The sequence below is a fragment of the Myzus persicae genome, unplaced genomic scaffold, assembly GCF_001856785.1.
Source record: "Myzus persicae strain clone G006 unplaced genomic scaffold, MPER_G0061.0, whole genome shotgun sequence".
Lineage (NCBI taxonomy): Eukaryota > Metazoa > Arthropoda > Insecta > Hemiptera > Aphididae > Myzus > Myzus persicae.
This window is the reverse complement of record NW_019103222.1, coordinates 292875-309402: the sequence shown is the minus strand read 5'-3', so window position 1 is coordinate 309402 and position 16528 is coordinate 292875. Positions and strand designations below refer to the sequence as shown.

General features: G+C 28.6%; 2 protein-coding genes across 2 annotated transcripts; one reads left to right on the top strand and one right to left on the bottom strand.

Moving 5' to 3' along the window:
• Nucleotides 1-1127: 1127 nt before the first annotated feature.
• Nucleotides 1128-2508, top strand: LOC111034005. Its single transcript, XM_022315012.1, has 4 exons — nucleotides 1128-1373; nucleotides 1451-1528; nucleotides 1597-1689; nucleotides 2394-2508. The coding sequence occupies exons 1-4, from the start codon at nucleotides 1305-1307 to the stop codon at nucleotides 2484-2486; spliced, it is 333 nt and encodes a 110-aa protein (XP_022170704.1). The 5' UTR covers nucleotides 1128-1304; the 3' UTR covers nucleotides 2487-2508.
• Nucleotides 2509-5132: 2624 nt separating this feature from the next.
• LOC111034024 (zinc finger MYM-type protein 1-like) lies at nucleotides 5133-9663 on the bottom strand. Its single transcript, XM_022315040.1, has 5 exons — nucleotides 9610-9663; nucleotides 9459-9546; nucleotides 9008-9157; nucleotides 7923-8928; nucleotides 5133-5156 (listed from the first exon to the last, which is right to left on the bottom strand). The coding sequence occupies exons 1-5, from the start codon at nucleotides 9638-9640 to the stop codon at nucleotides 5133-5135; spliced, it is 1299 nt and encodes a 432-aa protein (XP_022170732.1). The 5' UTR covers nucleotides 9641-9663.
• Nucleotides 9664-16528: the final 6865 nt, after the last annotated feature.

Sequence of the window (16528 nt, the reverse complement as noted above, 5' to 3'; positions counted from 1 at the left end):
TAATAAATATATGTATAATATCTAACATTATACATACATAATACTATAAGTATAATATCTTATACTATAAACAAATTTGAAACCTCCTTTCGATTACTGTTCGATCCCTAACAAAGTCTTAACGATAAATATATTACGTTACACAGAAAAAGGATACACGTCAATTAATCGTAAACAATTGACCGCAATTACAATTAACCGTACGACAAGTTATGGTAAAATAACATTTTCAATAATAATTTTTTATTTGAAAAATGTTCTAGATACAATTTTGCACAACTCCTTCAAATTTCTTTGAATACAAAAAAAATTTTTTAAATACACTAAGGTTTACATTTAGTCATATATAATAATGAAGAAACTAAAAATTTAACTTGAAATAAAAATTGCTACACATGAAGAAAATCTTTAATATCCGTCTAATTGTTATAATTGGTATCTTTTTTTTTTTTTATTTTAGCAATATGCATAATAACATTTTATCAAATCTACTTTTGAAATAATAGCTATAATGCTGGTAGCATTTGATTTCGTAATGAAAACTCAGGATCATTTCGATAAGTTGTCTGTAAGCCAATTCTTGAACATGACACCAAACACATAAAAAAAAACTTTAAAATACAGCATACAGCCTTACACCTTGAAATAACCTATAAAGCTTTGTTGTTGAGATCAATTATTGTTCGGTAAATTGTAATTCGATAAATTTAATTACGACCAATTGTTAACGATAAATTGATATTACACCACTATAAATATTACACTGCACTAACCTAAATATGTTTAAAATTATTCTCTGATTAAAATCACAAACGTTCAATCGCCGACATTTGATAATATTATTTAGATTAGTGAACTGACTGCAATGTTTATGGGTTTGAAGATTACCAATGAGGAATCTCAATTGCAAACAGAATCAAGTTGTATAGATGGAAAAAAAGTACGTATTTCAATATTATGCGACGTTTATTATCGAACTTTAAACGGACAATCCCTTAAGGAAAACAGACATACACATACTATTCTATTTTACAAGATCATATTCAATAACACTTAGCTACTATGCTATGACACATGTTATTGTGATTTTATATTATTATATAGATGACATTTGCTGAGTTTGTGGCTGGGCTAAAGAACTCGACCAAGTATAATTTGCCAATCGGGGTTATAAGCGATTTCGTGGAAGCAAACACAAACGCCTTATTTCAAGTTCATATAAATCACTTATAATGTTATGATACACATTTTTAGTCATTGAATTTTGTGTTATATTTAAATAGGTGAAACGCAAAAAGGGTTTGATGAGTTCCCCACAAGAGTCACCGCTCAAAAAACCAAAACTGCAGATTGAATGTCCATCAGTTCCAACGGTTCATATGCTTATAACTAAAACTATGATACTATATTATCATAAACATTTAATTATTATCATTGTATATTAATATAGATTCGGACAAAAAATGATCTTACAATCTCACTCGCCGAGCCTTATACTAGGAACTATAAATCAGCTGCCGCTGTATTGGTTCGTACAACATTGTGCATTGTATGATAAACAATCAATAAATATTGTAACTTAACTTAACTATATAGGTTACTGTCCGAAATGAGGTTGATGTGAATTCGAAAAAATCAACAAAGATAAAAACTGTACGGCTTTTCGTCAGTAATAAGCCTCAAAATAATGTAAGTACCTACTCTTATTAATAAATAATTTATCATATTTTAAAACATTATATACCATAACGTGATATCCCACTGATATCCCTTGAAAGTTGTAAGTAAATAGTCTGTTACTAAAATGGAAAAATATTCATGCTATGGCTATTGTATTTATTACACTGCAGGGTTATTCACCAAGCACCATGCTCGTCCCTTTTTTACTTCAATAATGCAGTTATTCAAAATCTGATTTTTTAATTTTTAAATATACCTTATATTAATATACTTTTTATAAGTCGTTTATGACCATATTTTATAGTTCTTGGAATTGTTTTATTTTTTTTTTTCGTACTCTCCATACAATAATAATATTATACTTACCTACTTGAAATCTCGCATAATATGTACCCACATTTTAATTTACGTATATTATTAAATATAATTTATATTCAATTTAAATTATAATAATTTTTTCATAACTCTGTAACTTGTTAATTTCCATCGTGTTATTTAAGTAAGTATAGTAAAGCAAATATTTTATAATATTATTTTGTAACTTTAATTATTTTGCATTGCAATATTAATATATTTAAACTGCAGTTTACTTTTAACTAATACACATAAAATAATATAAAAAGTTAATAATATTTGAATGACATGAATTAACTTTTGTTTAATAAATTGATTGTTTTTTTCATTGCGGAATCGGCTGACGTACAACATTGAAGTGTAAAGATATTCATTCAACATCAATGAAGTGTAAAGATATTCATTCAACATCAAAACATTTTAGCCGTCCAACCCCCTACGGCAAAAATTAAGCTCATCCGAAATTGGAGACAGAAGAGGTTAAGGATAATTGGATCATATTTTGATCGTTATAATATGTAACATGTAAAATGCAATATGTTACATTCTGTAATATGTAATATGTGATTCTCTTTATCACGTTATTCTAATCATTTGTTATTTGTTAATATATTTCTATGTTTCTTAATAAATTTGAAAAATAAATAAATCTGTTCTTTATAATATTATTGTATATATACCTATATAGTATATACATATATATATATTTGAAGAACCTATTGAAGTTCCCCTAGGTACTAAATATAGGATGAATGTAAGACGTATATATTCGAGATGAATCCTCGATTAAAAACGTTAAGCCATCCCGCCAACAATAGAACTATTTTTTATCTTAAATTTATAATTATAATCTGTGTTAGGTAAGTTTTTGAAAATCTTTTTATGAATTTATTTATGAAGATACACTCAATATATACTTAAGTAAAGCGTGTAAGATAATTTAAATATTACGACATTTAATTTATAATAACATTTCTTAAGTTAATACTAAACTTAAATTCCATTTTTAAATACTAAATAACTGGTGAAATAACTATCAATGCTTATAATTAGTGATGAAAAAAATCAACCGGAACTGGTTCCTAACTTCAAAATGTTTTTAACAAAATAAGAAAAATCGTCAGATGATAATTCGTTAATTGATGTGTGAAAATTCAATGTCGAAAAAAACTTTTTAATTTGACTTTCTACCTTTAGGTAGGTAAAATTAAGATAACCTTGGAATTCATTTTTTAGCAAAACAATATCGTTACACAATAAAAAAATCTTGTTGTACCAGTATATTTTCATTTTTATTTATTTCAACAGACAGAATATTATGAGCTCAATTTATTTTTAGTTACTAAATCTCAATAAGTTATACTGAGATTTTTTTATAGTTAACTGGCAGGGCCAGCCAAGGCCGTAACTGAAAAACAATTTCGTGGGGTCCAACACTTTTTTAATGATAGATACCTACTAAAAATTTACATTTTAAAATAGCTTTGTGTGTGTAAAGTATGGTTAAATAATATTATTAAATTACGACAAAATAACTAAAATTGTTATACTTCATTAAAATACCAAATCTTAACTTAAAACATCTGTAACAAAACTGTGTTTATAATGTATATATAATTTTTTAGTTACATCAGAACTACTAAAACTTGTTTTGAACTTTCAAACCTTATCATTGAAAATTGAAAATTTTATACATTTTAACTAGGAAATAGTTTACGAATTGCGTTGGTATCTAAGGTAAAAATGTCAAAAGTTAAACGATAATTTTATTGCATAGTTGCATGCCTATAAAAAAATCAACTTTTGCCATTTTTGAAGAGTATTATTGAGTGGAAAATGCATTTTTAAGAGCAATTTTGGTTTTTTTAGAACAGTTTTCTATGGTTTTTAGAGAATTTAAATCCGGGCCCTACTTATGTCTACTAATTCATTATAATATAGGTAATACATCAACATATTATTGACATTGAATTATTTGATTTAATTTATTAAAAAATCAATAAGAGCAAAATAATATGGTAGGACGGTAGGTAATGAAAATCGGGAAGATTTAATAACTATTTATAGATACATAATATATTGTTACTGTTAATCGTAACTGGTGGGTATTTATCAATTACCGAAGTCCATCCTTGCATTCGATCTGCAGCAGAACGACTTCGACTTTATATATATATAATATATATATACTGATAAGTGATTACAATAGTAAATAAAATAGTACATAGGTCAATAGGTGTAACCATGAAACATTTACGGGTCGCTGTCACCCATGAGGGCCATAGGTGCGTAATTCGACGCGATTCATACGCCAAAAGGATTACAAAATACTTACCTACAGACTTCTATACGGATGAAATGTCTAAAATGTATTCATAATAATGTAAAAAAGATGTATACGTGAAGAGTTTATTACACATGTATGTCTATATGGGGATATTAAATATTGTACAATAGTATAACAGTATACTTGCGCTACTGTCCTACGGATTATAATTCACAAATTTATGTAGGTCGTGTATAAATAAACAGGGTGTAAACAGAAAGACCTGACAAATGAAATAACTTTTGTTCTAATCAATATTTTTAAAATTTTTTTTTTACATGATATAATATACATAATATATAAGCTCATTGACTCTACACGCATATAGTAACTATAACATCTTTTATTTTTATTTTTCAAACTGAAGATTTTTTTTTTGAAATAGCCAAATGTCAATCTGGTTTTCAGAAAAATTTTGACTGTATTATTTTTATATATTTTTTTAGTCATGTAGCTTATATTTTAAAATTGTTTGAAATTTCATTATTTTATAAAAGTAAAATTAATCCAGTCGTAAAAAACCATTTTAAATTTAAAAAGTATAAAATTCTTTAGAAAAAAATTTTTAAGTTATTATTTTTCGAATTGATAAGACTTTTAAGTGGACAATTAAAAAGTCATAAAAAATAAACCAATTGACTTTTACAGTCAAAAGTTTTCTAAAAAATAGATTTACAAAATGGCTATTTTGGGAATTCCTAAAAATATTTATATCAGTTTTCAATTTTTTTATTTTGAGTATTAAAAAATAGAAACAAAAAAGGACATACTATTATACGTGTATTGAAGCAAGCGGCTGTAAATAATAAATGCAAATGATTAGAACAATTATTATTCAATTTGTCTGGTCTTCCTGCAACACGCTGTATATTTATATAGTACTTTATCGTCTACGAGCTTTAAACTATACTATATATTTTCCTTTACGTATTTATATGACTATAAATTATAATAGGTACAAGCGTATTGCAGCATTCTTATACATATTAAAATAAGTCTTAATAACAGATTAATTATGTGCATTCTGCTCAGGCCTTGAGTGAGATTCGACCACTACTACTTACTATTGTAATAAGGTAATTTTCATGATTATTACCATATTATCCATGTCCAGTACATCGTATATTGAAACCCAACACCCGCACCTTAAAATATTGGATGTAATTTGCTATATTAATTGACATAATAACAATATGTACAAACTACAAAGTATGTGCGTATCAATTAATAAGGATGTATTATTGAGAAACACATTATTGCGTGAGGTTTATTTTCACATATCTTGCTAATATGCATATTGCATATAGAACCGTAACTAGTAAGTATATAGAAACATTCTAAAGCAGCAGCTCTCAAGCTTTTTATAAATTCTAGTGCCACATTTTGAAATTTCTCGCGTGCCTACCACTTGATCTAAAAACTTTTACCTTTATGGTTATATGTTATTTTACATGTGTGAATCCTTAAACTAAGAATTTAGAAACTGCATAATTATGAAAATGTACAATTTGTACGATACCTTTTGAACGATCAAGGACGTCAATGTCGGGCTTTATGTTGGTGACATATGTCTTAAATCATTTCATATGTTCAAATTATTCAGCTGTACCTATTCAATGAATATTATTATTAATAAATAACAATACAAAATTAATAAAATAGTATTCATTTTTTGTTAAGTAACTAGGTATCTATAATATTATAATAAGTAAATAATTCATAAGCATTACAAGAAAATGTATTTTTTTCTCGGATATATATTGACACAGAATAAGGAATTATAAACTGTAAAGCTTGTGTGGATAATCCCGATATTTTAAGAGGATGTCAGAGCAATATTTGTTTTATAAGAGGATAATATATTTAAGACTATGAGTCTATGACATATAACATCGATTTCATACTTTATTATAATTTGACATTGTATTCGACTTTCAAAATAAAAATAAAAATTTTAAAATTGTAATCTATCGTTTTTGTAGTGGGTGGTTCAACTAAGATTATCTACTCAAAAACATAAAGTTGTTGCGCGTGGGCCAGAGAGAGAAAACCAACAGTAGCCTGACATCTCCTCAATAATAATTTCAATTTTTTTTTATATAGCGATATTTCCTTCGAGTACCAGTTACCAACTGTGGTACGAGTACCGCGCAGGTTGAGAAACATTTTTTAATGCATACCTATATTGTTGTAGAACCAATGATTTTAGTACCACAAATGCTTTTAGCATATTGTATAGAATACTTATAGTTATCATACCTGTTATAAAACATTTTATATATTTCTAGCATGGTTTATAAAAACACATACTCGTTGTGTAATAATAATTAGCAGTTTGCAGAGTAAATGAGTACTCACTGGTTTCTAGTGGTTGGATAAAGGCAAATATTACAAACATTAATTACTTACTAAACTATCTAACTCATAAAATATTAATAAAATTACTGTCCCCAACTAAAATAAATTAGATTCAATCAAAATCTAAATAAATATTTAAAATAATATTAAGATTACAAATTAAGGATAATACGTTCATGGACACTTAATTTTTAGTATAATTAATTTACCCTCCTCAAAAAATCACTCGAATTAATGAAAATACGACAACAAATTATATAAAAATAGAATCTTATATTTATCTTTGCCCAAACATATGAGTAAGCATAACAGGTCAGTTACATTTCTAGTTTCATTTAACGCTATTGAAAATACTACTGCATGAGCAGTAATGCTTGATTTCATGGTTCTGTAAATTACTACTACAGCAGTAGTGACAAATAAATTACCCCAAATTTAAAATTACTGCTATAGCAGTAACTATAACCGTGATCGTTGTTAAAGATAGGCCTCGGAATCGTGGCCATTGAGAAATATATATTTTTTACAACAAACACCTACAAAAATTTAATGTGATTTTCTGTTGAAACTATTTTTTTGTCATGGGTTAGTATAACTTGTGAGGAATGTATTAAATTTTTCAACTCTTTGACTATGCGGAAATATCAACATAATAATATAAAGTAGAAAAACTACATAAAATTGAAAATGTCATACGTCTAAAATAACTCAAAAAGCATAAAAAATGTAGTGAAAATTTCCAGTAGGTATTTACCGTTATTTGTTTTTGAGTTAACTTCACTAAAAAAACAATATCGATCTTGTCAAAAACTGGTATTGATTAAAAATTGCTGTTTTTCATATTTTTTTTTCTAGATTATTATTAAGAAAATTACTGAACATTTTCAATTTTTATCCCTCAAAAGTACAAACTCTGAATCCAAAATGATATTACTAACTATGTTGTGATGGGAAACACGATTATGAATTATGATAAATAATTACAAAAGTGATCTTATTAGTAGGTGTTATATTTTCATTCGCTACGTCAAGTTCAATATTATGATACGCACCGCAATTACATTTACCTAAACGAAATAGACAATAATCTTGAAAGGGGGCTAAGCTTCCCCTAGATACGCATATGATTCTTTTACTCGAGTACCAATAATTACAATAATACTGGTATAGTAGTATTATAATATACCAGAATATAGATACCTACTCCCGGGGGTTCCGCGTACACCTCAGCGCACGGCTGGGCCATCAACCGAGTGTCGCTGATCTCCCGGACATCATCTGCGGACCAGCGTTCGAGATGCTCCCGGCGGATCCCGAAGAAAAATCGGTGCTGCTGAGNCAGTTTTATTCTAGCTTGTAATCCAGAATAACTACCCGACATGTTACTCGCATTGTCATATGACTGCCCTCTTAAATAGTTCAGATTCAAATTGTACTTATTCAGAATTGTTATCACTGCTTCAGCCATATCTTCTGATTTATGTCCAACATTATTCATAAAACATAAAAAACGCTCAAATACATTACCACTCTCATCAACAAATCGTACAACTAAAGAAAGTTGATCAGTGTGGGTAATATCTGGTGTAGAATCAACACTAATTGAAAAATATCGTGAAGTATTGACATCTTGAATAATAGTATTTTCTACTTTTTTAGACATTAATAAAATAAACTGCTCATAAATATAATATGATAAATATGAAGTATGACCTTTACCGGGGTTACCGTTTTTGGAAATATGATTTGATATAAAAGGGTCAAATTCAGCTAATAACTCAAGTGCCATCATAAAGTTTCCATTATGTGGACATCCAATTTTTGAAGTATGTCCTCTGAATGCTAGACCTCTTGATGCCAATGTTTTAACAATTGCCACAACTCTTTTTAAAACGTTGATCCAGTATATACTTTCATTTTCAATTTGTTGTATTACTTGTTGATCAATTCTTTGATGTGTTTGTCCCCGGTTTTTCATTGCTAGAATATTTGAACGATGTTTTAAAGAATTTTTATGTTGTGATATGAGCTCTTCAGCTCTTTTCCAGTTTGAAAATCCTTTTGAAGCAAATGAAGGTGAATGTATGTTGCCAAACAACAAGCATGGGATACAGTAAATTACACCCTTACTTTCTGAATATGCAATGAAATTACGTTTAATTGAATCACCATTAGTTAGTCTTGTATTCCAATAATTTTTATTGCAAAACCTTAAAATTAAATATAAAATAAGGTTGAGTTATTAAAATTTATTATAATATCATTAGTTACAAAAACTTAAATTTGTACCTATAGTAGGTTTTAGTCGTTTTTTTGTAAAGTTTTGTATATGCTCGTTTAGACTTGGTAAAATTTAAATCATTTAAATCTTGAGAAAATCCGTTAATACAAATATATTCTATAGTGAACTCGTTTATTTTCCATAAAGCAGGATCACATCTATAAAAAATAACAACTATTATATTGTAATTGATTAAATTTTAATCTATAAATACTAAAATTAAGTGACTGGTATGTAAAAGCATTACAAAGACAACAAGCACTGAACATGGTTATTTTAAAACAAAATTAATAATTATGTCATTTTTATTTAATCACTTAATTCCTTTATAACTATTTTATTACATCTTCCAAATTTGTACACATAAATATTAGAATAGTGTTTATTTATATTAAAATTATTAAAATAATTTAGGTATCTAGCAAGTAATTATTAAAAAATTAACATAAAATAACTTACCCAGGATTATCATTAGGCTCAAACAAAACATCAGCAGTTTCATTATTCTTAGATGACAGTATATCAGCATTCATCTCAGAAATACTATCTATTAAATAATAAAATACAAATATTTAATTTCAAATATAAAATAGTTACATTTTTAATTTACTTTCTGTCTCAATATAACCACTACTTTTCATAGGTTTGTGCTGTTCAGAACTGTTTACATTTNTAAGTTATTATTTTTCGAATTGATAAGACTTTTAAGTGGACAATTAAAAAGTCATAAAAAATAAACCAATTGACTTTTACAGTCAAAAGTTTTCTAAAAAATAGATTTACAAAATGGCTATTTTGGGAATTCCTAAAAATATTTATATCAGTTTTCAATTTTTTTATTTTGAGTATTAAAAAATAGAAACAAAAAAGGACATACTATTATACGTGTATTGAAGCAAGCGGCTGTAAATAATAAATGCAAATGATTAGAACAATTATTATTCAATTTGTCTGGTCTTCCTGCAACACGCTGTATATTTATATAGTACTTTATCGTCTACGAGCTTTAAACTATACTATATATTTTCCTTTACGTATTTATATGACTATAAATTATAATAGGTACAAGCGTATTGCAGCATTCTTATACATATTAAAATAAGTCTTAATAACAGATTAATTATGTGCATTCTGCTCAGGCCTTGAGTGAGATTCGACCACTACTACTTACTATTGTAATAAGGTAATTTTCATGATTATTACCATATTATCCATGTCCAGTACATCGTATATTGAAACCCAACACCCGCACCTTAAAATATTGGATGTAATTTGCTATATTAATTGACATAATAACAATATGTACAAACTACAAAGTATGTGCGTATCAATTAATAAGGATGTATTATTGAGAAACACATTATTGCGTGAGGTTTATTTTCACATATCTTGCTAATATGCATATTGCATATAGAACCGTAACTAGTAAGTATATAGAAACATTCTAAAGCAGCAGCTCTCAAGCTTTTTATAAATTCTAGTGCCACATTTTGAAATTTCTCGCGTGCCTACCACTTGATCTAAAAACTTTTACCTATATGGTTATATGTTATTTTACATGTGTGAATCCTTAAACTAAGAATTTAGAAACTGCATAATTATGAAAATGTACAATTTGTACGATACCTTTTGAACGATCAAGGACGTCAATGTCGGGCTTTATGTTGGTGACATATGTCTTAAATCATTTCATATGTTCAAATTATTCAGCTGTACCTATTCAATGAATATTATTATTAATAAATAACAATACAAAATTAATAAAATAGTATTCATTTTTTGTTAAGTAACTAGGTATCTATAATATTATAATAAGTAAATAATTCATAAGCATTACAAGAAAATGTATTTTTTTCTCGGATATATATTGACACAGAATAAGGAATTATAAACTGTAAAGCTTGTGTGGATAATCCCGATATTTTAAGAGGATGTCAGAGCAATATTTGTTTTATAAGAGGATAATATATTTAAGACTATGAGTCTATGACATATAACATCGATTTCATACTTTATTATAATTTGACATTGTATTCGACTTTCAAAATAAAAATAAAAATTTTAAAATTGTAATCTATCGTTTTTGTAGTGGGTGGTTCAACTAAGATTATCTACTCAAAAACATAAAGTTGTTGCGCGTGGGCCAGAGAGAGAAAACCAACAGTAGCCTGACATCTCCTCAATAATAATTTCAATTTTTTTTTATATAGCGATATTTCCTTCGAGTACCAGTTACCAACTGTGGTACGAGTACCGCGCAGGTTGAGAAACATTTTTTAATGCATACCTATATTGTTGTAGAACCAATGATTTTAGTACCACAAATGCTTTTAGCATATTGTATAGAATACTTATAGTTATCATACCTGTTATAAAACATTTTATATATTTCTAGCATGGTTTATAAAAACACATACTCGTTGTGTAATAATAATTAGCAGTTTGCAGAGTAAATGAGTACTCACTGGTTTCTAGTGGTTGGATAAAGGCAAATATTACAAACATTAATTACTTACTAAACTATCTAACTCATAAAATATTAATAAAATTACTGTCCCCAACTAAAATAAATTAGATTCAATCAAAATCTAAATAAATATTTAAAATAATATTAAGATTACAAATTAAGGATAATTATCATTTATTTATTAATGTTTTTATTAATACGTTCATGGACACTTAATTTTTAGTATAATTAATTTACCCTCCTCAAAAAATCACTCGAATTAATGAAAATACGACAACAAATTATATAAAAATAGAATCTTATATTTATCTTTGCCCAAACATATGAGTAAGCATAACAGGTCAGTTACATTTCTAGTTTCATTTAACGCTATTGAAAATACTACTGCATGAGCAGTAATGCTTGATTTCATGGTTCTGTAAATTACTACTACAGCAGTAGTGACAAATAAATTACCCCAAATTTAAAATTACTGCTATAGCAGTAACTATAACCGTGATCGTTGTTAAAGATAGGCCTCGGAATCGTGGCCATTGAGAAATATATATTTTTTACAACAAACACCTACAAAAATTTAATGTGATTTTCTGTTGAAACTATTTTTTTGTCATGGGTTAGTATAACTTGTGAGGAATGTATTAAATTTTTCAACTCTTTGACTATGCGGAAATATCAACATAATAATATAAAGTAGAAAAACTACATAAAATTGAAAATGTCATACGTCTAAAATAACTCAAAAAGCATAAAAAATGTAGTGAAAATTTCCAGTAGGTATTTACCGTTATTTGTTTTTGAGTTAACTTCACTAAAAAAACAATATCGATCTTGTCAAAAACTGGTATTGATTAAAAATTGCTGTTTTTCATATTTTTTTTTCTAGATTATTATTAAGAAAATTACTGAACATTTTCAATTTTTATCCCTCAAAAGTACAAACTCTGAATCCAAAATGATATTACTAACTATGTTGTGATGGGAAACACGATTATGAATTATGATAAATAATTACAAAAGTGATCTTATTAGTAGGTGTTATATTTTCATTCGCTACGTCAAGTTCAATATTATGATACGCACCGCAATTACATTTACCTAAACGAAATAGACAATAATCTTGAAAGGGGGCTAAGCTTCCCCTAGATACGCATATGATTCTTTTACTCGAGTACCAATAATTACAATAATACTGGTATAGTAGTATTATAATATACCAGAATATAGATACCTACTCCCGGGGGTTCCGCGTACACCTCAGCGCACGGCTGGGCCATCAACCGAGTGTCGCTGATCTCCCGGACATCATCTGCGGACCAGCGTTCGAGATGCTCCCGGCGGATCCCGAAGAAAAATCGGTGCTGCTGAGAGAGGCCGAGGAGGTATTCAGGTTATTCTACAGAATGGTGGAGGATATCCTGTCGGCCAAGGAGGAGGAAGAAAGAGCTCGGCAGGCCGCAGAAGAGCACAATGTATAACTAATGTTGTTTAATATTGTTAATGTAATAGTTAGTGGGTGCGAGATTAGCCCACCACTTCTAATTCTTTCGTGTAATTGATAATTGATCAATAAACGATGGGGGCCGGAGGAGAAGTATTGGCAACATGGTTCCTCCTCCGGTTCTCGATTTTAAGCATAAAAAAAAAAATAGGTATCTACTCCCGTAAACACTTATAATTTAAAAAACAAACTAATAGCTTAAAATGATTGACCTATTTAAATATTTTTATGAATAATTAGGCCTTAAAATTATTTATAAATTGTTTATTTACCTGTGACCAAAGTGATCAATTCATCATGATTCTGCACCAATGGCTGCTTCAGAAGATATTGGGCGCGATGACCTATATCCAATTTTTGCGTCAGTGTCGCGTTTGACCTCTGATCGCATAGCGTTGTTTTTTCATCAAGAAGTCCTCGTTGAGCAACACCGCTGTTTTATAGATAATATATAAACCTGCAGTAATATAAGCACACACACACACAGAGGTAGGTATACGAACACGAGTATAGGGACTTGTGAGAAGGTCAACACTTGGCCACAGATGACGGACGTGTACATTTTTTTTTTACAATACATTCAATATTATAAATATATACATATGCCTATCTATAAGTCACCAATATCATATTATATACGTAAGTATGTGCACGTATTGTAGTCGGGTGATTGACTATAATATTATAGAAAATATTTAAAAATTCCTGCAAAATCAGATTTCGTAAAACTGCATTATTGAAGTAAGAGGGGACGAGGATCACTTATGTTCTTGTACGAGTAGGTAAGCGTAGTGTTGTGTAAGATAATGTCAAAAATTTTCACACGACCCATTGTTAATTGTAGGTCTATCAGGTATGTATTACTTTAGAGTTGAATACAACTATACATACTGTACAATCACTGAATCACATGCAAGATACTACCACTCTCTCTATTTATATATACACGTGGACATGGGTAATGATGCGTAGGTATAATGTCAATGTCAGTGTTACAATAATTATTATATATCCCATACATACCTCGGTACTTAATTATAATTTCGACCAAAAATTATATAACCATCAATATACAACAATCGACAAAGTTATTTGTGGTTGGGGGATGGGAATAGATCGTCCAAGAGCATTTTTTTATGTTGTAATAAAATGTACCTGCCGTAGTATACTTAGATGTACCAACAGATATCCATGATATGGATAGGGTGATCACAACTCAAAAGTGCTTAAGTGCCCCTTATAATATCTTTTTATTTTAATATTCAAACCAAAATATTAAGTATAATATATGTCCCCCGAACGGGCCAGAAGGCTTAACAACAATTTGAAGGACTTTGCAATTTACCTTGCATTGATAATTTATAAAAGTCAACTAAGCTAAGAAAACGACCCTTACTTTTTCGTCGGAAAATCTGGTGTCGGGGAACTGCGATGAGCACCAACCCTCCTATACAATTGTTTGTCCGTTCGTCATAAAGCTGGGATATTTCATACGTCGAAATTTAGAGAGTATACCTATCAATAGCAACTGTAAACGTAAACCAAATTCTTTTTAAGATATTAAGAGAGATAATAAGGAATAACCATAGATCTTTAGTTGTAATTGTTAAGCTGTAATAATTTTATATTGGTAGCTTAAATAAAAAAAAAACCACAGATTAGTCCACCGTTAAATTACACCTAACGCATATATTATAGGCATGTGCAATTTGGTGGTAGCTAGAGGGTGTTTACTGATCAGAACTACCAATAAATAATAAAATATTATGGTACAAGAGTGTATTATTTGCAGTTTGTATCTATTTATCTTATTAAACTGTGGAAAACATTTTTTCCCTATCAGTTAAGGAGTAAACAGTTACTTAGCCACTTTGATGAGCTAATTTAGGTACAATCATAATATAGAAGTCTACAACTATGGCACTATGTCACGATTATATTTTCAATTATTAATATTCTTTTTAAGGGGGCCCAGCGGCCAGCACCCCCTTAAACCGTATTATTATGCGCGTAGAACTTCTAAGTAGATACCTACGTCTGTAGTCTATAATAATAATAATAATAATAATAATAATACCTCTGCGTGCACTGACCTTTGGAATAGCAACACAATAGTGGCAAATAGCATTGCAGTCCATTAATTGATCTACAGTCTCCCCAATTAAAATTTTCAAAAACAACAAAATTCAAACTCACGAAGGTTCAAATATACCGTGGTCTTTACCACCTTCTCCGCCTTCTCGGACAACATCACATTTTTCAAAAAGTCGAAACTATTTTTACCAACAAACCACTTCGCTGCCTTTATCTCGGATGAACCAGATCCAATTAGTGCAACGGTCACAACAAGTCTAGGTACAACCACTACAAAAAAACATGCAAATGCAAGAAGTCCCGAACCCAAATTATAACTTATAAGTTTAACTAATATTTATCAAACTGCCACTGGTGTCACCATATCTACCTTTGTTATTTCTACTTATCTTTCTTTATAATATTTATTATTTACTAACATTGTTTAACACTTTTTTTTTTTACATCTTTAACTGTAAAAGTGCCTTCACTGGAAGGTATCTTTAATCCGTCCTTCACGCCATAGTTATCAATTCATCAATTTCGCTTATTGTTCAAAATGTATGTAACAGATTGTGGAAATATAAATTAAGTAATAAAAAAAAAAATGTACTGGAAAGTCAAATTCAATTTTTTTGGATTCACTCAATTTTTCATGGAATAATTGTTTTATTTTGATGTAGTTAAAAAAATGCATAACCTTAGATACTTAAAATTTAAACAAAATGTTTGTTTCATCATATTTTCTTATACTTGAAAATATTTTCAAAATATTTTGATTCATTTTGATCTGTTTACTGATATTTTCGGTTTTAATTTTTTTTAGCTTTTTTTCTGTAAATGTCAATAAAAATGTATTTGTAGAGTCAAACAGCTTGAAAAGGTTTCTGATATCCAATAGTAGTTGGAAAATATTAAAAATACATAGGCACAGTTTTTTTTTGTAGAGTTCAAATTTTGTCAAAATTTAAAATTATCAGTTTTTATGGTTGTTTATGTTTGAATTTGGACGAAATCACAAATTAAATAACCAAGAATATATTCTAAGTTATTTTGTATTGTAGCACATATTTTTGTTTAAAAATATTATTCGTGGCTACTTGAAACTCCTTAAGTATATTATTATATACAAATATGATAGTATATGCAAATAACATAAATTCAATCTAATTATCTACCGAGTACCGGTACATTCTACACGGTACACGAATATCGTAGACACTAGCGGAGACCATATTACTATATTTTATATTCTAGAGTTGTTCGGTACGTATCGTAATCAATGTATCAATAAAGATAAGAAAGAGGCTCTATTCGGCGATCACATTGCCAGGCTTCAATTTTTATTTTAGTATATACGTAACCGGCGTAACGAGCGCATTCGGCCGTCTTTTTCTTCTAATGTGCACAATATTGTTACAAAATAAATTAAAGTTCTCAAGCGTAAAATCGTTTTGTGATTCAAAGTACTTGTTTTCACACTGCGTAACA

What these genes read in the sequence shown, in the direction of transcription:
- LOC111034005 (XM_022315012.1), top strand. Translation starts at nt 1,305, where the DNA reads ATGAGTTCCCCACAAGAGTCACCGCTCAAAAAACCAAAACTGCAGATT. An exon ending in AATGTCCATCAGTTCCAACG is followed by an intron (nt 1,374 to 1,450) that starts GTTCATATGCTT and finishes ATATTAATATAG; the next exon opens with ATTCGGACAAAAAATGATCT. An exon ending in AATCAGCTGCCGCTGTATTG is followed by an intron (nt 1,529 to 1,596) that starts GTTCGTACAACA and finishes TTAACTATATAG; the next exon opens with GTTACTGTCCGAAATGAGGT.